This window comes from Camelus ferus, chromosome 25 (genome assembly GCF_009834535.1).
Source record: "Camelus ferus isolate YT-003-E chromosome 25, BCGSAC_Cfer_1.0, whole genome shotgun sequence".
Classification (NCBI taxonomy): Eukaryota; Metazoa; Chordata; class Mammalia; order Artiodactyla; family Camelidae; genus Camelus; species Camelus ferus.
In genome coordinates, this window is record NC_045720.1 from 9,022,404 (window position 1) to 9,044,265 (window position 21,862).

Consider the following 21,862-nt stretch of genomic DNA (forward strand, 5'->3'; position numbering starts at 1 on the left):
ACATGGGTGCAGGGCCAGAGTTTTAAAACTTCCTGCTTTCTGCTTCCCCTAGTAGAGAAAACTTCTATTTAGTTTCCTGGCAGCATTTGGCATCACAGGCGTAATAGGTAAGGAGATTCTTTTTCTGCACAGGTGACCTTGAAATATATCAGCTGATGGCAAATATCACAGCCACCAGTTAGATAAATTCTTTGATTTCTAAATTATTCACTGAGGATCAAGTGGAGTCTTACAAGGTGAAGGTGTGAGCCAAGCAGACAGAGTGGGGCAGTCCAGGCAAAGAGAGCAGCAGATGCGTCAGTTTTGTTATCAGTTAAATGAAAACAATAAATGCCTACTGTGAGGCATTACAGTGTCCTCCCAGTACGTGGTAAGCCCTGTGTGCTTGTACATGTTTATTTTATTAGATTTTTAAATTGTGTTAAGAGGGTTCTTCCTAAGTAAAAGTAAGTTGCTGTAAAACATGTATCATGTGTGATAAAGATGTTCAATGAAGGCAGGGAAAATGTGGTTTGATATCACTTACATCATGGTTTTGTTCTAGTTTAAACATAGCAAATTATAGATGACATGCATGAAAATGAAATTAAAGATCTAAAAGTTGATCATGAACTGATTAATCATTTCAAGCACAACATAGAAACTCTTAGGGTCAGGATGACTCTTTGAAGCCAAGGCTTTTTTCCTTTTGCTCTCTCATTTACCTTGGTCTTATAAATCCTAGCTATCCTTCCCCTTTTCTTATAATTATCCTCAGAAGGAGTCAAGTGCTTCACATCAGTGCAAAGAAAAATAGTGCTTTCATTTCTTGATGTAGGAGATGATGTTAAATCTAACCCATCATTTACTTAAATTGAATTAGATAAAATATAATTGCATTATTTTACATTAAGGAATTCTCATGTTCCCTGACACTCCTACACCCTACACAGTTTCCTCTGTAAAACTGTAAAACTTCCAGTAAGACTGTGCTTTCTGCTTAAATTCAGTCTTGCCAGTTCCCGATGCCCTTAGCATAAGGGTACGGTTTGGCGCCCAGTTTTCCTTAGGTCTTCCCCAGGTCTCCCAGAGCAGTCACTCACCTCTGCTCTTTCTTCATAGGCATCATGCCTTAGACCTTAGACAAGTGATTTCCACTCTCTGACTGCAGCTCCTTCTTGTCTAACGGAACTTTGGTTTTTCTTCTACTCTGAACAGCTAAGGCAGCAAGTGCCCAAACTTGACCTTGCATCCATCTTCCCTAGAGGACTTGTTTAAACAAAGGGTGTTTGGCTCCACCCTCAGAGTCTGATTAATCAGATTGAAAATTTTGTTTCTAATAAATTTCCACCTGGTCTGACACTGTTGGTCCAAGGACCACACTTTGAGAACCACCAGTCAGAATTGTCATTCTGGGCAGAAAGCTCGAATTCCCTAGTGTTATTAGAGAAGTTATAACTTTTTCCCTCCAAATCCACTATCTAATTAGTCATTTTTACTTTTATACACACCATCTGGTTTGTATCTTATAGTAATCAAATAAGTTGAATGAAGAATAAGCTGCTGGTTGATTATATCGCCCTCTTGTGTTTCTGTGTCATATTTCTTTTTAATAACTGAAGGTAAAAATAATTCTAATTCATTGTTGCAAACTTAGAAAATACAGGGGAAAAAAAGACTAAAAACCACCAATCACCTTACAATTCCTGTTAATGGGTTGAGATCAATTTATCTATCTTCTAACCTTTTTTCTGTTTATGCATACATCTTGTTTTCCTGTGTGTAATTTTTGTCATATAATATTTAAACAATGCTGGGTTCTTATTATAGTGCTGTTTTATAACCCTGTTTTTCATTTATTTATGTATTTTGAAAATGTTTTCCTTTTTCATAAAATATTATAGCCTAAGAACCTTTGCCCTGTTGGGAACATACAGCTCCTGACGCAGAACTGCCTGGGCTGAAGTGGGGTCCAGAGCCTGGGCCTCTCCCTATACCAGCCCCACCCCCAGAAGAGGGGCCTGCAGAACCCAGAGCCGCTGCCTGTGCCACTGTTTCTGGCACCTTTATAGAAGGCCACCATTTGCACCATAATTTATGCACCCAGTCTCCAATTTTGAACATTTCCATCGTTTCCACTTTTTCCCTGTATAAGATAATAGTTGAGAGCATCTTTTGAAATCTCTGCACTTGCTGTGATGAGCATGAATTCAGTTTGTAATATTTTCATTTCCCCTCCTTCACTATTGGTTGAGTCAGTTAAGAAATGGGAAGAAACAGCCGTAGCCCAAGGCCCTGGTCGTCATATCAGTCCTTGCTCTGGTCAAATTCAGAAGCTCAGTTTCTGGAGGCATTTCCACTTTTTTCAGAAGGTTATGCCTATACTGCACCAGAAGCTTTGTAGTGGGCATTGTGGGCTGTGCCACAGAGTTTAGAGTTCTGATGGGAATTATGAATTGACCTGTCTAAATCTTCAGCATTACTGCAGGATTATGTTGTTGTTTAGTCATTGTTTTTATTTGTTACTTTTATTTGGGGGGACGACCAGAGCTGAGCTTCAGCTCATGGGGCAGTTGGAGCATCTCCTGTAGCTGTCTCAACCAGTTGCTCTGTATTTTTTTTTTTTTTTCACTGTGTTCAATTGTATCTGTATTGTAACTGGAAGGTGCTTTTGAGACCTCAGAGGCCTCTCATTCAGTCGATGGCAAAAGCAAGAAGTGATGGGCTGAACCTTCACAGCTGGGGGAGGCAGGTGCAAGACTGGAGCATCCTTTCTTCCCTGGTTGTCAGACAAAGCCTCGAAGCTGCTTGAAGGAAGGTATCCTTGGTCTGTCACTGCCAACCATATCCCATCCCTCTCCTAACTCCACCCCGTGCCCCCCACACACACACATCCCTCCCTACCTTCCATTCTGATGCTCAGCACCCCAGGAAGACCAAAACTGGTTCAGATTCTGTAACGCTTCTGAGTCTCAGAACAGCTTTCCTGGTTTGAAGAGGAACTCATTTCTTCACCTGTTTACTCAGTCAACAAGTATTTTATTCAGTGTGTGTTTAACATGTCTGCACTGGGCTCTGGGCTTGATGTAACAGCGCACTACCATATGTAAAGTGGATTAACAACAAGGATTTACTGTACAGCACAGGGAACTATATTCAGTATCTCGTAATAAACTATAATGGAAAAGAATCCTAAAAGAAGAATATAAATACATATATATGTGTAACCAAATCACTTTGCTGTGTACCTGAAACTAACACAATATTGTAAATCAACTATACTTCAATTTAAAAAGAAGCAGCAGCAGCTTTGCTCCAGACAGGGATGAAACAAGTGATTCTAAAATGCATACTCTCTTGAAATTAATCCTGTTTTGCTTGGTTGAGACTAATGGGAGATAGGGAGGAGTGGTCAGTCTAGAACAGTCAAGACCTCACTGAGGAAGTCAGGGAGACTAGAAGGCACTTTGCCAGTAGCCAAAGGAAGAGTGGTCCAGAGGGTTGGCAGTTGTGCCGGGGGAAAGCACTTGAGGGGCCAATAACCTGAGAAGGGCTGGCGTGCTTGAAGGGTAGTGTGAGCGGGTGGAGGGGCTTAAGACAGGTTGCCGGGGCCAGACTTATACGGGGAGGTTGAATTTGAATCCAGTTTGATGGGAAGCAGTTGATGGGTTTTAAGCAGGAACGTAATGTGGTCTAATAATCACTTTAAAACATCAGTCTAACAGCATGACACAGCAAACAAGAATGGCCTTTGGAGTCAGTAAAAACCTTAATTAATAACCCGACCATCTGCTTTACTTACTGTTTGACCTTGGCAAGTTGCTGAACCTCTCTGAGCCTGTTTCCTCATGAGTTGGGTAAGACTAAAATCCATCTGACAGAGTTGTTTCAAGCAGTAATTTTAGATAACATATGTTAAACACAGTACCATCTGTCATTTTAATAACTGCTTCAGACTGCCTGGATTAGAACAAGGTATAGTGGGGTGCATTATCTTACAGTTTATAGAATGAGAAAGGGAACAACTATGAAACTTAGCCAGTGGAGAGAGTGGTGCAGTATAAAGGCCATTTGGGAGTCTTCCCTCATCACCTCCCCAACCTCAAAAGACCTGTTTCACTGTCTGAAATGCTATCATCGTATTTTTTCCACCACCACTGCTGAGCTATTCAAGTATAAAGAATTCTGAGAAAATAAACCAAGTTACATTTTATTAAGAGTCTCTGTTGTACCAGGCATTTCGCATACATTGCAGTTAGTATCTGTATCTCACACGGCCCCTTCGCAGCCCTGAATGACTTGTGCGCGCACACCCTAGGTGAGTGTTCGTCACCTGCTTGACAGCGTGGGAGCACGGGGCACTCTAGCAGCTGTAAAGGGTGAACGTGCAAATCCCTGAGCAGAGGGCAGGGTGGTGTCATTAACTCTCATCCCTCAACCTGTGAGCAGTATTCTTTGTTTCTCCTTAAGGCATATGCAACCCAATGAAACAGAGCTCAGCTTAATAGGTCAATAATAATAGCTGCTAATAATGGTTCATTCATGTGTAGTAGTCTGTAGTTTTCAGAGCATTCCAGTATCCGTAAGAAGATGGTGCTATAAGCAGTTCATTGACGTTAGACTTGTACCTGGTTTGTGGTTTGACCCCGCCACTTAGCCATGAACACACCTTGCAGGGCTGTCAGGAGCAGCCAGTGAAGCAGGCAGCCTTGTGTGTCAGGCCCTGGTCCCCCCACACTGGTGTGGGCTGGTTAAAAAGGTGCCAGGACACCCAATTTTATTTTTATTTTTTATTTAATTTTTTCATTGAAGTATAGTCAGTTTATGATGTGTCAGTTTCTGATGCACAGCGTAATAGTTCAGTCATACATATGCATTCATATATTCCTCTTCATACTCTTTTTCATCATAGGTTACTATAAGGTATTGAACAAAGTTAAAGTTCCCTGTGCTGTACTGTAGAAACTTGTTGTTTATCTATTTTACATATAGTAGTTAGTGTCTGCAAATCTCAAAAGGACACCCATTTTTAAATCAGGAAGCCAAGTCAGCAAGGTCAAATGGTTCTCCAAAGACAGCCAGCCAGGAGAGTGATGTGTGGTCATATGCCTCTGGTCTTCTCGACTCCTGCCAAGAACTCTTTCCTCCATATCTTAACGCCCTGGAAAACAGCCTGATGACAAGGCACCAGTGTTAAATAGCTTCAAGGTGGTGAATGACACTCTCGGGCCTGAACGAGTTAACACACTGGATGGAGTATCTAATTTATACCCAGGGATCGTCTGTGTAGCTGCTGGGAACTGGCTCATTATTATAATTGGATTTTCCGGTATGTCGAGCAAGTCAGCAGATTTGCACTAGCCTTACTTTCAGTGGAGCTGTTTCTGTCTGTAGAGGGGAAGGTGAAAGAACCAGTGGGCAATGGAGAGAGGATGTCAGAATTAACGCGGGATGACAAAGCAAGCAGATTACCTCCTTGTTAATTGATACAGCCGCATGTGCATGTCGGTGTCCTGGGGGTACCATTTGCAGAGCTGTGCTGTTCTCTCCTGCTCTCACACGGGAAAGAACAGCCACGCTGCTGAGTCACTGACCTTCCAGGCCCACGCAGGCCAGCCAGAAACTGCCCGCAGTGTGACAGCCTACGACTGCTTCTGGGCTCCTGTGTTGGGATCTGGTCAGTTGTGAACCAAACAGATGAGCTACCTCCACTTTAGAAGCATACCTTCTAGAGCAGAGAGGCAGGTGATAAATTAGTAAACCAATATGAGATCATTTCACTTTGTAGTGAAGTTGCACAGGGGTTAAAAAATCAGGGCAGAGTTTTGTATGTGTGTGTTTATACACAGAGGAAAACTTCATGAAGTCACCTCCAGTGGCTGGGATCATGAGGGCAGTTTGTATAATTTCTGGTAGTATTTAAGCAGTTGTAAGGAATAAACCATTATTTTTTACCAAAGCCAGTATTAATTACAGTTTATTTGCTTAAACAAGTCATTTTTGCATCATTATGCAAGATAGTAGACCTCAGCCACTTCCTGTCTGATTCATTCCAAATTCCTTGGTGGGCTTGATACATACGCTCACAGGGGAAATTTCCCTTTTGCGAGGGAAGGAAACAAACAGCAGTTTGTTTGGAAAGCAGATGTATTTACCACAACTAAACATCGTTCCTGAAATGGTCTTTAACGTGTTATGTGCTTAATAAAATGGAAAAGGTATATTTCTTAACACATGCTTTTCAACCTCCTGTAATCCTGAGTCACGTAAAGAATTTCTGTTAATTCAACTGTATCATTAAAGGAGAGGAAGTGGATTGGGAGTAAGCAAGAATGGGGTAATCTGAATGGTGAATAATTATGAAATAGATTTGAAAGATTTCTTACAAAATCTACTGAGGATCTTAAAGGTGGTAAGGCCAGTCTGTCCACCGTGTTATTACCATTATGTTGCCGTTGCCCATGGGACACTTTTGTTACACATTCATTTGCAATGAAAGGTTTGCTCAGGCCATGAAAAGGATTCCTGAAAGAAGTGGGGGGAAGAAAAAACAGGAAAAGGACAGAATACTACAACTATGAAAACATGTGGTCCATCTCTGTCACAGAGCAGCACCTTAAAATATCTGAGAGAATTAAGTTTCCTCTTCGCTGAGATGGCCAGGGGAGGAAATTTAGTTTCGCCCAGGTATATCCTAAAAGTTTCCTCCTCTTGAGATTGCTCTGCTCTCTCTTTGACTTCTCTGTTCTATAATGACAGATGGTTATTACTGTTCACTTTTGTCTTAAAACAACCTCCTTTGCCTGTTTTTATAAATGAACCTGCTTTTTCCCGGGAAATAAGTTAACGAAGAGTTTGTAGGTTTTAAATTTTTTTCCTATGGCCTTTTCATAGGCTCATCCCTGGGAAGATTCTGAATTCATAACACATGGTATTTTGCCTTCTTGGTTTCTTATCAGCCCCCGAGAGTGTGTATGTGGATAACCACAGAGAAATTCTTAGTTCTTGGGGGTTTCCATCAGTGCAACTGCAGTCTGCCACGCCTGCCCGGTGCATGAGCACGATGACGAGGCTGAGAGGTGATGCCGTGTGTTCATGGTGTGGTCAGTACGTGGCTTTTGAGGGACTTTCCTTCTGAACAGCCCCCACACTCAGTGCAAACCACAGAGCTTTGTGATTCTTCTGTTGTTATTTCCCAAAGAATGAAGCCTTGATGAAAGCCTTGATTTAGGGCTAACAGTTAAAAATGGTTTATAATCACTGTCTCTTCGTGTTTTGTTTTAGGATTTTTTAAAAAACTTTTCTTGAATAAATAATATAGTTCATGTTACCCCTCAAAATGCAGAGGGTACACAGTTAAAGGCTCGTCTCCCACCCTGTCTTTGCCCACCCAGCATCCATTCCTGGAGGGACCAGTGCCAGCAGTCTAATCTGTATCTTCCAAGTTAATTTAAGCATAGACATATTTTCTCCCTCTTTTTATACAAATCCTTATGCATCAGTGGATACTGTTTTTCACTTTGCTTTTATTACAAAAACAACTTACCCTGGAGATATTTCCAAAGTTAGACATAAAATGCTTTCTCACTTTTATGGCTATTATTTAGAACTTCCATAATTTATTAACTAGTCCCCTGTTGATAAGCACCAAAGTTACCATCCGTAGAGAGCTTACCATCCCTGCAGAGGAGACTGTACACTCGTGACTTTGCATTTCCTCCCTTCTGCAGATCTGTGTTGGGCACCTGCGCAGTGCTAGGGAATGTTCTAAGTTCTGGAAACACAGCAGTGAGCATACAGACCCCACTCAAAGAGCTTGCGTTCACACTGGGGACACAGCAATCAAATACGTATATAATGGTTATGTGTAGTAGAAAGTCTTGCAGGGATCTCCATGAACAGAGGAAAGGTGGGTTCTGATTAGTGGAGGCCCCCACCTCACCCACCATCCACACAGACTCCTAAGACCCACAGGAGAGCAGGATGCAGGGATGAGGACTCGGAGCAAAATATTACTCCAGCTATCTGTCTAAGGCAGAGAATGAATCCTGCTCATCTTTTATTTTTCCCATCTCATACTCAAGGCCAGTGTTTTTCAACCTTTTTTTTCCCCTCTTTTTAATTACCTGTAAGCCTCCCACCCCAAGGAGCCTTTTTTTTAAGGCATTTTTTTCCTAATAACTTTCCCCATGAAATTTTAATACCACAGATATTTCCAATATCAGTTCACATACTGTGGCCCTTCAGAAAGCCCCACACCAGTATAGTATCATCGAGGTTATTCCTCACCCCACGCCCTGAGAGCCAAGGCCCTAGACCCTCCCGGAACGTAGACGGTACACCTGCGGCCCTCTCACGTGGGCCTGCCCGCCAGGCTGTCTGTCCATGTGGGTGCTGGTGAAATTGCCAGAGATGAAATTGTCTTGGTAGGAGTCTCTTTGTCTTTGAAATAAAAAAGGAAGAGTTGGCTGCTTCTGGTCCACGCTCTCAGGTGGTATGCAGCCGAAAACTGTCCTTGCGCGTCCGGTTGGTGGTCAGGGAGGGCAGGACCCGGAATGACTTGGAGCTGCAGGAATTCTCGGATGGGAACCACCGGAAAGGGTTAGGGAGGAGTTCAGGGCGAGGGAGAGTCTCCCGTCCTGGCCTCTCAGCTCCCACATTGCCTTATTCACGTTGAACATCCATAGGATTTTAAAAGTAAACACGTGTCCAGCACTTCCCGGGGGACGAGGAGTACAGGAGCACTTTCCACATTCTGTGCGTTAATTCGTTCTGTCTCCACAGCAGCCACCTGCACTTTAGAGATGTAGTTCAGAGGGCCACACACAAAGCCTGTAAGTGTCAGCGTTGCTCCAGCTCACTCCACTTTCTCCCTCCGCCTCTAATAAACACATAAAATCACCATGCAGTAGAATTAGTTGCAGACTGACTGTGTCTGCCCCTGGAATGTGAGCCCTCTGAAGGCAGGCGGTGTTTTATTCATTGTTGCCTGCCCCCAGCCCCTAGCGTAGTGGGTGTCACAGAATCACAGTCATTGGTGAGCGACTGATGGAAGACTGGTTGGATGGGTGATGGACTGACAAACGAATATGCTTACACGTGAGTAAAATTCTCTCTCGAATAAGGGAACCCTCCAGCCTCTCCATCCGTCCTCTGGTGCCAGGAGTCCCTGTAGTCTTGGTTCTGTGCTACCAAAACTGATTGCACCAAGATGCTAGGGGTCGCCTTGAGGACGAACTTATTGTCATCTCTTCTCAGTCTTTGTTTTCCTTGCTCTTTCCACGCTTGGCCGTCCCTCCTTTGGTTTCCCTGCCTTCCTGCTCTACGGCTCCATCTCCCTCTCTTCTATAGACTCCTCTTTGCACCAAGGCCTTGGAACAGTGGAAAAACCCATACTCCAGCCTTAGATTGCGCTACCTAAATATCTTTCTTTTTAACAGACCCTTAGGTACTGAGGCTACAGCTGTGAGCAGGAGGGTCAGGGTCCCTGCCCTCATTTCACTGAGCTTGTGTTCTGACGGGAGAGAAAAAGCTCAGTCAGCATCAGCTGGTTTTGCTGTTCTGTGTGCACTTTCTTTTTTAACTGTCTCCCTGCTCTGTTTGCTTTTCAGCTCCAGGGTCTGAGCCACAATGTGATCTTCACCTTGGATTCCTTGTTGAAAGGAGACCTAAAGGGAGTCAAAGGAGTGAGTGTTTACAAATTTGATTTTCACTTCAACTTGAAAGGATTGATTTCTTTCTCTTTTAAGATCATAGTGGTACTTGTATCTGAAAGGCACCCTGAACACTTTCACCATAAAAAAGTTGCTGTAAAATGATTAGAAAAGATGCTCCACTTCACGTACTGTTACTGACGGAGGAACACGACGAGGCACTGTCAGGAGGCAGGTGGGGGGCATCTGCGCTGAGTCTGGGCTCCACCCTGGCGGACCCTGTGAACCCGCCTCTCAGAACCACTGGGTCCTGCCTCCTCGCTGTGACCTCGCCCTCCCACCCTCTTAGCTTCTCCTGTGTTATCCGTGGTGTGATGTACCGGGAAGTGTCCTCGGTGAAGTTTCAGGTGTCCTATAAGGGAAAGCATTTTTGCTGTTACTTAAACATATTCACCTTTAAGCAAAAGTACATTCATCTTAATTTTCTCTTTTCTAAGGATCTCAAGAAACCATTTGACAAAGCTTGGAAGGATTATGAGACGAAGTTGTAAGTGTTTTTTTGTTTGTTTGTTTTGTCTCCAGTGGTTTGGGTTTTTTTCATACTGTCCTGAGTGTTCCCAGAGAAGGAACACCTGGGAGCAGGACAGAACCCCGAACTGGTGTCTTCCCGACCAGAGACAGCCATTGAGTCCGTCCTCGTAAAGGCCAGGAGGTCGGGTGGGCTGGCCGCATGAGGAGGGTTGCACCCCCGCGCTGGTGTCGGGAGTGAGGTGCGCTTTTCCTGTTGGCTGTTTCGACAGCCGTGCTGGTATTAACTGTCAAGGTGTGGATCTGTGACTGCTGCAACTTTGCTTTCATTACAGTTAGCACATAGCGATAGACCATTTACCCATTTCTGGACAGCATTGCAATTAGGAAATAATAAAAACAATTAGCTGGTGTTTGTGACATCCGTCTGCCCGCCAGGACCTGTATGCACTGCTTTACATGTGTGACCTCCTCACCCCAACACTCTCAGTGCGCACCTTCCACTGTTTGTTTATGGGTCAGGAAGCTGAAGCCTGGAAAGGCTAAGGGGTTTGCAGCAGGTCCTAAAGCTAGTAAGTGTCCCCTCCAGTCTGTGTGAGCCCAGAGCCAGAGCGCAGGCACTGCAGTCAGAGGCCCGGAGCCGGGACTGCTGTGCAGGATCAGGGCACAACCGCACTAAGATCTTGGTGTGGGCCTGGCTCGCCTTCCTGCTGTATGGATCCACATTCTTTTGTTTTTACTGCTCTAAGACATTTGTAATACCAGGCTGGAGAGTGGGGTGGGGTGGGAGGAGAAGTGTATTTAAAAGCATTTAATAAAAGTCTTGGCTGTAAACTTGGATAACTCTAAACATAAGAGAATAAAAGCATTTCTGTAGGCAGCAATAACAGCAGAATGCAAACATAAGCAAAAGAAAAACAAATTCAGGGTTAAAAATTTTCCCCCCGAACCACTCCTGAATTGCTTATGTAATAAAGTGCATTGTGGGGGCACTTGCTGCCTTAGGAATACTTTTGTGCTTTGACAGTTACAAATGCAGCTGAGAACAGAAAGGTTCTTAAAATGGTCAACTGATGTGGCTGAGTGCTGTGGGCCCGCACGTCTTCCTATATGAAAGTGGGCCGTGAATGCTCACAGGACTGCCCTGCCCAGAGGCGCCGCCATACACTTGGAACAGGGTAGAGCTAAGTGTCTGCAGGAGGGCGGGGGTCCAAAAAGGGGGGAGAATAAACTTCTGCTCTAGGCTTGTCGTGATGTGTATCTCCTTTGTAGGACACAGGAGCAACAAAACAAGATACAATATGTGCTTTGTCAGCTGAAGTACTCCCACTATTAGGTGGTATAACTGTATTTATATAAACATCTATGTGTTAATTGAAGACTCCGAAGTGCCTGCTGGTCAATATTGTGAATATTGTAGAACAGAAAGCATCCACAGTGATCGGGGCACCCGGCTCACTGCTTCTCTCCCGCGGTGTATGAGCTTGTCTGGCTGTTCACTTGTCTGTGTTGTCCTCTAGAATCTGCAGCGACCACGTTGTCCCTGGGTATGGTGTCAGTCTCCCAGAGCCCGGCGGAGTCCGGCCTGGAGTTGGTACCCAGAGAATATTTGCTGAAGGGTTAAAGGAGCTATCCAGACCTGGAAATGTGTAACAGGGAATAGTGAGTTGAGTGGGTCCTAATTGTAGGACCTCACCAGGAAGACATTGGTTTGGTCTTTGTTCTTTAATAAATCTCTGTTAACAGATTATTTTCCTAAGATAGGCTCTTTCTCATTGATACATAGTGTTTCAAGAAGAAGAAAAACAAACATTTGTCTATTTGATGTGATAGGACTCATTTGATTATGAGTTACAGAAAACTAAATGACTTAGGGGGAAAAAGTTATTAGCGTCGATCACCGAGGAGGCTGGGCATTTTCTGTGGTCTTTCATTTAGAACTCGGGAGGCAGTGAGGTGTGTTAGTTAAGATCACACACTTAGGAATCAAAGACCTGAATGAGAATCTGGGTGGTGCCACTTACCACTTTTGTGACCTTGAGCCAAAATACATAACTCTGATGATTCTCACCTGTGAAATAATACAAAAATTACCTGCTTCTCGGGGCTTTTGTGACAAGATAATATATGTTGAAGCAGCCGTCACAGTTGTCCAGCACAGGACGGTATAATGAATGGTTTCTATTTGGTTTTTTAATGATCATGTATTATTTGGTTCCAACAATACAAGTACATATACATAAAACATCATACAGGGCTTGTATCAGTTAAGAGTTACTCTGACTTTATACAATAGAAGCCCCGAAAAACAATGGCTTCAGCATTACAGTTTATCAAAGGATGTAAGCGTTCTAGGTGGACCAGGCACCCTTCATGGCACTTCTCACATGACATAAAAACGTGTCTGGCTGGTCACCTGTCTGTATTGTCCTCAGGATCTGAAGTCAGTGAGTTTATTCTGCACCTGATGATACAGGATTCTTTTCCTAATGATGACGGGGAGAGTGGATATTAAGAAAGCAACAAGTGTGCTTCTAATGGAAAAACACAGCAGCCCTCTGCCTGCCCCTCCATCTCCCCCGTCTCAGCTTCATCCAGCTCCTACCTGCTCCCTGGTTTATTTCCGTTTCCCAGCAGAATTCTCTTGCTGTTCTTCCATGGTTCGTCTGTGATGTATTGCTGTGGTAGATGAGGATTTAGCTCTCTTGCACAACCACTCCCCACCAACCACTTTCTCATCCTCCGTTTGTCCAGTAAGATTAATGCAATAATTTGTGGTTAAACCAGTCGTCAGTGTTTAAATTTTTTAAGTATAAGTATTCTTTGTCAGTCTGAACGGTGTATTATGATTGAATTTCTACTCTTATAGTACATTGCTTTGTGTTTTTTCTTAATGATGTAGTTGTCTCATTTCTTTGTTTACTTGTTTCTATATGAGTCTTTTGTGAATTTGTATTATCTATTCCAAGAGATGTCCGACACCTATTAATGTTTCTGCTTAGAAAAGACATGGTGTATATTATTATAATGATTACTTACCTATTATCATTAAACTCTCTGCCGGTTCCTTCTTTGCTCTCTGGGAGACATCCTTCCAGGGCTCCCTAGATGAGCAGGGCAGCTGCCATCCCGCAGCTCCCCGTAGTGGTCCATCTCCGGTGTCCGCTTTCCTGGTGTGTCCCGTATTTTCCTGGTAATAACCACGTGCAGTCCTTTCCAGGGAGCAGCTCTAGAGGAGGTAGAATTTTCAGGTTTTGGCATGTCCAACAATACCTTTGTTCTGCCATCACACAGAATGAGAATTTGGCCAAATGTAAAATTTAACCCTTTTAATCATTTTGCCTCAAAATATCTGAAGTATTACTTCATCCATTGTTTTCTAGTTAACAGTATTGCTCAAGGGAAAAATCTGCTGCCTCTCGTTCCCATTTCTTCTTTGTGTGTGACGTGGGGTTTTTTGAGGGGTTTTTTGGTTTCTTTTCAGTTAGAAAATGTTGAGATCTTCTCTTTATAAAAGGTTTTACAGTTTCTTCCAGTGCTGTGGTATGTGTGCATTGACCTTCTATTTGCAGTTTTTCAGTCCTTCATTTCTGGAAACTTTTCGTGTAATTTCCTCCCATTTGTTGTTCCCTTTTTACTCTCCTAAGACTGCCTAGATTGTTCTTATAATTTTTTTTTTCTTTTCTGTCCTGTTTGTCTCTCTTATGTTTTAGGTCATTTCTTCAACCTTTTTCCCCCATTATTTCAGTTGATTTGGGGAGGAGGCTGTCATGTTTTAAATTTCTAAAAGTTCTTCTTCTCAATTAGTTGGATTGGGGTTTTGTCTTTGTTTTTGTTTTTGCCTTTTTATACTTTCTTTTCTTGTTTCATAGATGTACGATTTTAGCTCTCTGAGGATTTGGTTACATTTTACACTTGATCTTAGCCAAAAGGCCAAGAAGCCATGGAATTTGGATACATTTTATAAAACTTTTTATGATTCCCTCATTGCTTCTGGTTCCCTACCCCACCCCACCCCATCTGGCAATTTGTTATTTTGATCTCTCCCTTTTATTTTGGAGCCTTTCCTCAATTATCTTGCAGTCTTTGACTGCCCAATCATATTTCCATGCAGGGCACTCAAACATTGACTTAAAGGTCATGTACATCAGCAGGGCTTGTCAAAAAAGCACTGAGCTGCCTCTTCAGGTTTTAAGTTTTCGGACGTCAGGACAGTTTTCACCAGGGTGATTCTAAATGTTGGTATCAAAAGGTCTGTCTTCCGGGACCACTCAGTTCCTTGTACCTCCTGTCTAGTGACTGTGTGTCATTCTGGAAGCTGCACAAGCCAGGGACACAGGGGGCCCTGTTGTTTGGGGTGCAGACTTTGTCTCTTTTTCTCTTCAGCCCTGCTCTTCCAAATCTTTGTTGAATTCTCTCATCCTTTATTGTCTCCAGGTCCTGTCTTTGAGAGATTATACTTTTTTAATGACTTTACTATCATTTTAGTGGGATTGCTGAAGGAAGAAGAAATAAGTGCATGTGGGCAAGTCGCCGTGTTAACCCAGACGTCTTGGTTACTACTGTGCAGTTGTGCCTGCCTCTCATGCTTCTCCTCAAGCGTCTGTAGCTTCCTGCTTCCCTTGCCCCACGCCAGTAGACAGAGAGCTGAGGCTTATTCTCCTGGTAAAACCCCTGCCAGTTATGCCTTTTAGCCTCCAAGGTGGCATGATGAAAGAATTGCTTAGTTGTGGCATGAGGGTATTAGAGCGAATCCCAACCAGACTTGTAGAAGGTTTTCCATTGGTTGATGGCTTGTTTTTTCCACTGTGTTTGTATGTAGACAAGGATACTGGCTTTCTTTGGGATTTGATTGCCCACCACTGTGATTCAAAAGGAGATTTGAAGGTTAAGTCATTTAGTCTTTGCATTCAGAACTAGAAATTACAGGCTCTTTCTGAAATTAAAAGTCTGGTTTGACATTAAATTAATTTTTGGTAAAAGGGCCATGACTATCGGTGTTATTACCAAAGATTATCTGTCATAGCCAAGTGTTAGCCTTAGGTACTGTAGGTTTAATGTGGCCCCTCCTTGTTTCCCTGGTTCCCCTCCTGGCCCTGTTTCCACTGAAGAACATTTTCACAGCATTCCAAATCATAGATTGGGATTCTGCCTAAATCCTTATTTTGTGCAATCCAATGCCAGGTGGTTGAGTGATTAAAATATTATTGGGGTATGAAAACAGCTCAGGGTTAGAGGAATATTGGAAATTACCTTTGACTGGTTTTTGTGCATACCTACAAAGACCCATTATATACTTTTAATTGTCTTGAAATAATTCTAACTCTCTATTGATAATTAAGATGTGCCTCAGGCCTCCAACCTTCTGATTCTTTTTCATCATAAAGTTCTTTTCCTCAAGAAAAAGCAAACTGTCAAAATTACTTCACACCAACCACAATGTAAGAGAACTTACATGAATCCATTCATGTGTGAGATCAAAGGTACAATGTCAGGAGTTTCCTTGGTGAAAATCCATGGAACGTGTTGATGCTCTTTGAACTTAGATTTTCACTTCTGATCGGCATTGCCACTTTAATAGTTCCTGCCTTTTACCGCTAGTAATTAAGAAATAATCAGGTGGCTGTCATTAAAGGAAAGATACAAGCGTGGTTTTTGTGATGATGGCATCTGCTTTAATTACAGTACAAAAATTGAGAAGGAGAAAAGGGAGCATGCCAAACAGCACGGGATGATCCGCACGGAGATCACCGGAGCCGAGATCGCAGAAGAGATGGAGAAGGAGAGGCGCCTCTTCCAGCTCCAGATGTGCGAGGTAGGAACCGACTTTCCAACCATTTGCCTGTCATTTGATGACCTGTCATCTTTCCTGCTAGTCAGCAGTCTTTGTGCTTAAATGCAGGCTGTGTTTGATGATTAGAGGAGAGGACTGTTCCTCAAGGATTCTAATCTCCGTTTTTCTCCAAACCCTTTGGGATCCGCCGTTTCACTGTTGTCTCATATTTTGAGCCTGGGTCCTATGGGACTCTTTAAGCCAAAACAGGATTCTTTGGTGAGAACTTTAATATTGCTTGTGAGTGGGTGTGGAAAAAAAAATCACTGGTGAATATTAAGTTTTACTGGTACAGGTGTAGAGCATGTTTTTTTTTTAACCACGTGTCCAGTTTGAATGAAAGCTTAAATGAAGTTGTTGTTAAGAAAGTCTGAGTTCATGAAGAAAAATGCAATGAAAGCATGTTGCCTTAGACTTAAGACAGTGGTTCTCAAACTGGGTTCCCACTGAGTACTGGCATTCCTTGGTCTAGAGACCAGCCCATTCTGATGCTGACACTGCGAAATGGAATTTCTTTTGCAGTTTTCAGAAAATATTAAAGACGATAGAATTTTTTCCATTTTAAATTTTTCTTCCTCACTTTTTTTCCTTTATTTCTGCCCCCCCCCATAAGCCTCTGGCTCCCTCTTGAACTTGTCTGTTCATGAATAATTTCCACGTAATAAACCAAATGAACAAGAAGCAAACAGTATCAACAGAAAATCTTGGCCAGTTGTGAAAATCAGAGCCACTGGTGTTCAGTGTATAAACTAATAATGCATAATTTTTATTATTTTTTTCTTTCACTTTTTAATAGCAAAAGTACTTTCCAATTTACCTCTTTGGTCTAAAAGCTTGTGTCTTATATCATGTTCCTTAAAAAGAATGGCATTTGTTTTTCAGTCCTTCTTTCTGGTTTTGAGCACGTGAACTCTGAGTTTGAGATCCACTGCACCAGGGGAAAATAATCAATTATTCCAGAATGTTTTGCTGTGTTTGATTTTCGCTTGTCTAGTAAACTAATCATAAGCGTTTATAAAATGCTAACATGCTAATCAATTTGTGTTGTCCACTTGTATCTGTGTCAAATCAGCATTCCCTAAATTGAGCTCACACTATCTGGCGGCAGCCGGGCCTCAGTTACTTGTGCCGATTCACCGCTGGTGATGTACCACCCACCCCTGTGACCGAGGAACCCAGTCTGTAATGACCAACATGCAATTCTGTTTTATTTCCACAGTATCTCATTAAAGTTAATGAGATCAAGACCAAAAAGGGTGTGGATCTGCTGCAGAATCTGATAAAGTATTATCACGCACAGTGCAAGTAAGTGGAATATTGCAGTCATAATTATTAGCCCAAGTAAGGCCCCCTTCACTTGATTTTAGTTTAGGGTGAAATTTTTCAGCTTTCATCAGTTTCAGCTTTCCTAGAAACAGGTCGCTGCTTTGAAATGTGTACAGAAATAAGTGACTCTGTCTGTCTGCTCGGTTATAACACTTAAGCAGCAAATCTGATCTCACCTGATTTTAGAAGATCTCTGTTGCTCTCAAAATCTGTAAGTCTGTATAGGAGGGTTTAACATATACCAAGATGAGTTTTCCAAAATATAAGATGTTTTGTAAACTACACATGTATTAGCTCTTGTTGGTAAAGGTGGAAAGAAGAGTAGCTTTAATCTGTACAGATCGTGTCTTCCCTTTGTTTTTGGCTTTTTCCCTCCCCACGAGTGTTTATCAATCTCCTAGCGGAAGCCAAGTGCGTTGCTAGGTTCTGGGGTACAGAGATGAAACAAGGCCTTTGCTGTTAGGAGTTAATTGCCTGGTACAAGAAGTCAGTCAGGTTCATCAGTATTCAGAATGAGGCTGGAAAGTGACTATTAACACGAGGCATTAAGAGGAGAGACTTCTGGCCAAGAAGATAAAGGAGGGCTCCTTGAAGGAGGTGGTGGCTGTCATTCGGCCATTGGAATCTGGTTGAAGCATCTACCTCAGGCAGAGAAAGATCAGCAGAAGATAACCCTACACAGTAAAAAAAAAAAAAAAAAATCCTTTCATGGAGAGAGATTCAAAGACACCCAGTAGTAGAACTGGGCCATAATGTGACTCAGCCCCAGCTGCCCCGTGGCTGAACCTCAGGACGACATCACAGCTGGAAATCAGCCGAGTTTCCTTTTGAGAACTACTCTTACTCCTTCCTGCTTCAGTCAGTCCCTCCAAACCCTTAATCGTATAGTGGACCTAGAAAGCATCCTCTACTGAGATTTAAAAAGAGAGAAATTTCATATTTTGAGAACTTAACCAAAATGATTTTCCAAAAATGATTTTTAGTACCACGTCAGGCAGAGCTCAGGAGTGAATTTACTCCAGTAATATCGTCGTATTACCTCAGTGGGGACACAGCTGCTTAAAATGAGAAAATAAAGGAAACAGGAAAGAAGAGCTTTTGTTTCAGCTCTTCATTCAGCTCACCCACACCAATCACTCCTCACTTCCGAGCACGAGCATTGTCAGTAGCGTGCGACTTGCAAAACAAGCACATTATTCTACTGCTTGCCCACTCCTTTCTCCACCCAGCAGGTAGCATTATGATCTGCAGAATCAAGAGCACTTACAAACATTGTTCTTCACCTTACAGGTAACAGTAGCTCACATGTATCAAGAGCATTCAGAAAATTGTAGCTCAGAAAAGATCAGTGCTGTGCCCAAAGTCACGCTCATTCGTTGAATAGATGCTCAGTAAACGTGTCAGAACAGACAAAGCGCAGGAAACCAAAGAAAAAAATAAAACAGACTTTGAAGTTAAAAACCTCTGTGAGTGAAAGGACGCTAATAAGAAAGTGAGAAGACCACCCACCGAAGGGGAGAAAGTATTTGCAAATCATTTATCTGATAAGGATCTAGTATCCAGAACATATAAAGAACTCTTACAGCAAAGAGATAAGCAGGTCATAAAAATGGGCAAAGAATTTGAATCACCATTTCTCCAAAAAAGACATGCAAATGGCCAAAAAGCCCATGATTAAACGCTCAATATCAATAGTCATTAGAGAAATGCAAGTCAAGCCACAGTGTGAGACCACATCACTCCCGCTAGGCTGACTATAATTAAAGACAACAGCGACATGACAGAAAATAAGTCTAGGTGAACAAGTGGAGAAATTGGAATCCTCAGTATGTTGCTGGTAGAAAAGTAAATTGAGGCAACTGCTTTGGAAAACACTTTGTCGGTTCCTCACGTTAAATATAGAGTCATATGATCTAGCCATTCCACCCCTAGGTATACACCCAGGATAACTGAAAACAGGTATTTAACAAAAACGTGCTCATGAGTGTTGATAGCAGCATTATTCACGGTAGCTAAAATGTGGAAACACCCAAATACCCATTAGCTGATGAATGGATAAGCAAACTATGGTCTAGCCATACCCTTCAGTGTTACCCAACTACAAAAGGGAGTGAAGGATTGATACATGCTACAACATGGATAAACATTTAAGGCATTCTTCTGAGTGAGAGAAGCCAGATGCCAAAGATTACATACAATATGATTCCATTTAAATGAAATGTCCAGAAAAGGCAAGTCCACTGAGATAGAGAGCAGACTGCTGTTCGCTGGGGAAGAGGGGAAGAGAGAACTTGGCATTCATTGCTAACAGGTGTAGTGTTTCTTTTTGGGGTGATGGAAATGCTCTGGAATTAGGGAGGGGTGACAGTTGCACAGCATTGTGAATATACTAAACACTCCTGAACTGAACACTTCAAAATGGTGAGTTTTACGTTACATGAATTTTGTCTCGATTTTTTAAAATGGAAAAAAAATGAACAACAAAAAACAAAAACAAAGATTCATAGAACTTATAGTTAGAAGGTGACAGAACCAAGTCTTAACCCAGGTCTTTCTAACTCCAGGGCGCATGCTTTTAGTTTGCAAGAAGTTCTGATTTAGTAAGCCTGGGATTGGACCTGGACATCTATATTTTTAAGAATCTCCATATGTGAGTCCAGTATACCACTCTCTACTTCTTTGATCTGAACTGTCAAGATGTGTTTGCAGCTAATTAGTACCTACACTACCCCTGGGTGTTCAAGTTTCTTAAATACCACAGGAGATGCACCGACTGTGTCTGGGAGAAAATGTCCCTGTCACCATGATAGCTGGGAATCAGTACCTGACTGAGTCGAAGCCTGAAGCTTGGAAATCAGGCTTTCATGAGAGGTTGATGGTTGATTTGTTAGGAGGTTACTGTATTTTTTATGTGCTTTGTAGTTTGATTTGTTTTATAGTCCATACTCTGTGCTACTCCAGGACACCCCAACTTCTTTTGAAAATAATGTAATGCTCTCTGTGCCTTTCAGCTTTTGGCCAAATGATACCTCTTTCTGAACCAAGCAGAACATGTGATTAAAGGGGTACCAGAGAGATTCTCTCTCTCTCTCTTTTTTTTTTTAAATTAAAGGCAGGAAGAACAGTGTTTTCCCTCCCATCATTGCTTTGAATGACTTAAGAAAGACGTGAAGTGTGTAGCAAGTCTCTGGCTGGAGAAGGTTCTGCTTTGTTCTAAGGAGGGTGTGTCCTGATGGATGGGTGACCATGTCAGGAACTCCTGAGCTTGCTCTCTGCGGCTGAGGTTGTGTTACACACAGCCCAGCAGTGTAAATATGAGGGTCATCCCGCCCATCTCTTGGCTAATATAATTTTCAAGCACCCTATGTCATTAAAATACGGTCCTGTTTCTTCCAAGCTGCTTATTTTAAAAGTGAACCAGTCTTGCTGTGTCCCTAAGGTCAGAGAAAAGAGGAAACCCATGTTGCTGGCCTGCGGCTATCATGTATTGAGCTGCTTCTCTGTGCCTGGCATTTTAACAGCATTATCCCGTGCTCACAAGAACCCTCCAAGGTACACGTGATCCTCTCGACTTCCTGTAGAAGGACACTGGGACACAGGGCTCTAGAGATAATGCTTTTATTCAGTGGCAGGGTCAGGATTTGGACCCAGATCAGCCTGATACATATATTTTTTAATTACCTGTGGTCCAGAGTTAGAAAGATTTATACTCAAAGCCCAGCTCTGCCCTTCATGACTGGATCACTGCAGTCAACCCACTTGACCTCTCTGGGTCTCAAATTCTTTATCTGTCTTACAGGTTAATAATAATAACTACCTATTTTGTTAGATTGTAATAGGACCTTGACAAAGGGACAGTCTATGAACTGTGCATCATAGTGAGTGATTGGCACAGAGTAAATATTCAGTTACAGGCTAGCTGCCGTTATGATTATTACTGTCAGTCATCACTGCCTGTTTTCCAAAGATCCCATCATATTTCAGTAACTTACAGAGAAATCGGCTAAGAAACAACCAAGATGTTAGAGTTTATGTCCCCTCCTACTAGGAAAGCGTACATGTTCAAGTTGAGTGATACGTCATCAGAACCGACCCTGTGCTTCACCTTCCAGTTAACAGAACACTTTGATCTGTAGTAGCTTGTCTGACGCCCCTTGAAGCCAGAGAACGCCCGCGTTTGGAGGTGAGCAGGCTCATGTTCACACAGGGTCAGTAACCTGCGCCAAGTGATACATAACAGTCAGGTTTGGAGCCAAAATATGGTATCTCTTGATTCAAGCCTGTGTATTTCCACTGAACCAGAGCCAGCTGAGAGAGAGGGAGGGAGGGAACAGAGAAGGTGGTGCCCTTGGTGGAAGGCAGCTCTTCCAACCCCACTCCACCCCCTCACTGGTAGGTGGGAGAATCCAGCTTGGAGGCAGGTGCTCACCAGGGGGACAATGCAGTCCACAGCATATTGACCTTTGCTCTTTGTGGTGTCACTAATTACTGTCAGGCTGTGTGACTTCCTTGCAGCCTGCCCCCGCCACCCCACCCCCTGCTT

General features: G+C 42.7%; 1 protein-coding gene across 7 annotated transcripts in view; it reads left to right on the forward strand.

The window, feature by feature from the left end:
• Positions 1–21,862, forward strand: part of ASAP1 (ArfGAP with SH3 domain, ankyrin repeat and PH domain 1) — a 311,985-nt gene that overhangs the window by 217,542 nt on the left and 72,581 nt on the right. For all 7 annotated transcript variants that reach the window (XM_032467871.1, XM_032467872.1, XM_032467873.1 and 4 more), the window contains 4 exons: positions 9,591–9,665; positions 10,130–10,179; positions 15,846–15,975; positions 17,213–17,298. In XM_032467871.1, coding sequence (XP_032323762.1) covers positions 9,591–9,665; positions 10,130–10,179; positions 15,846–15,975; positions 17,213–17,298 — 341 coding nt within the window. The remainder of the gene's footprint in view (positions 1–9,590; positions 9,666–10,129; positions 10,180–15,845; positions 15,976–17,212; positions 17,299–21,862) is intronic.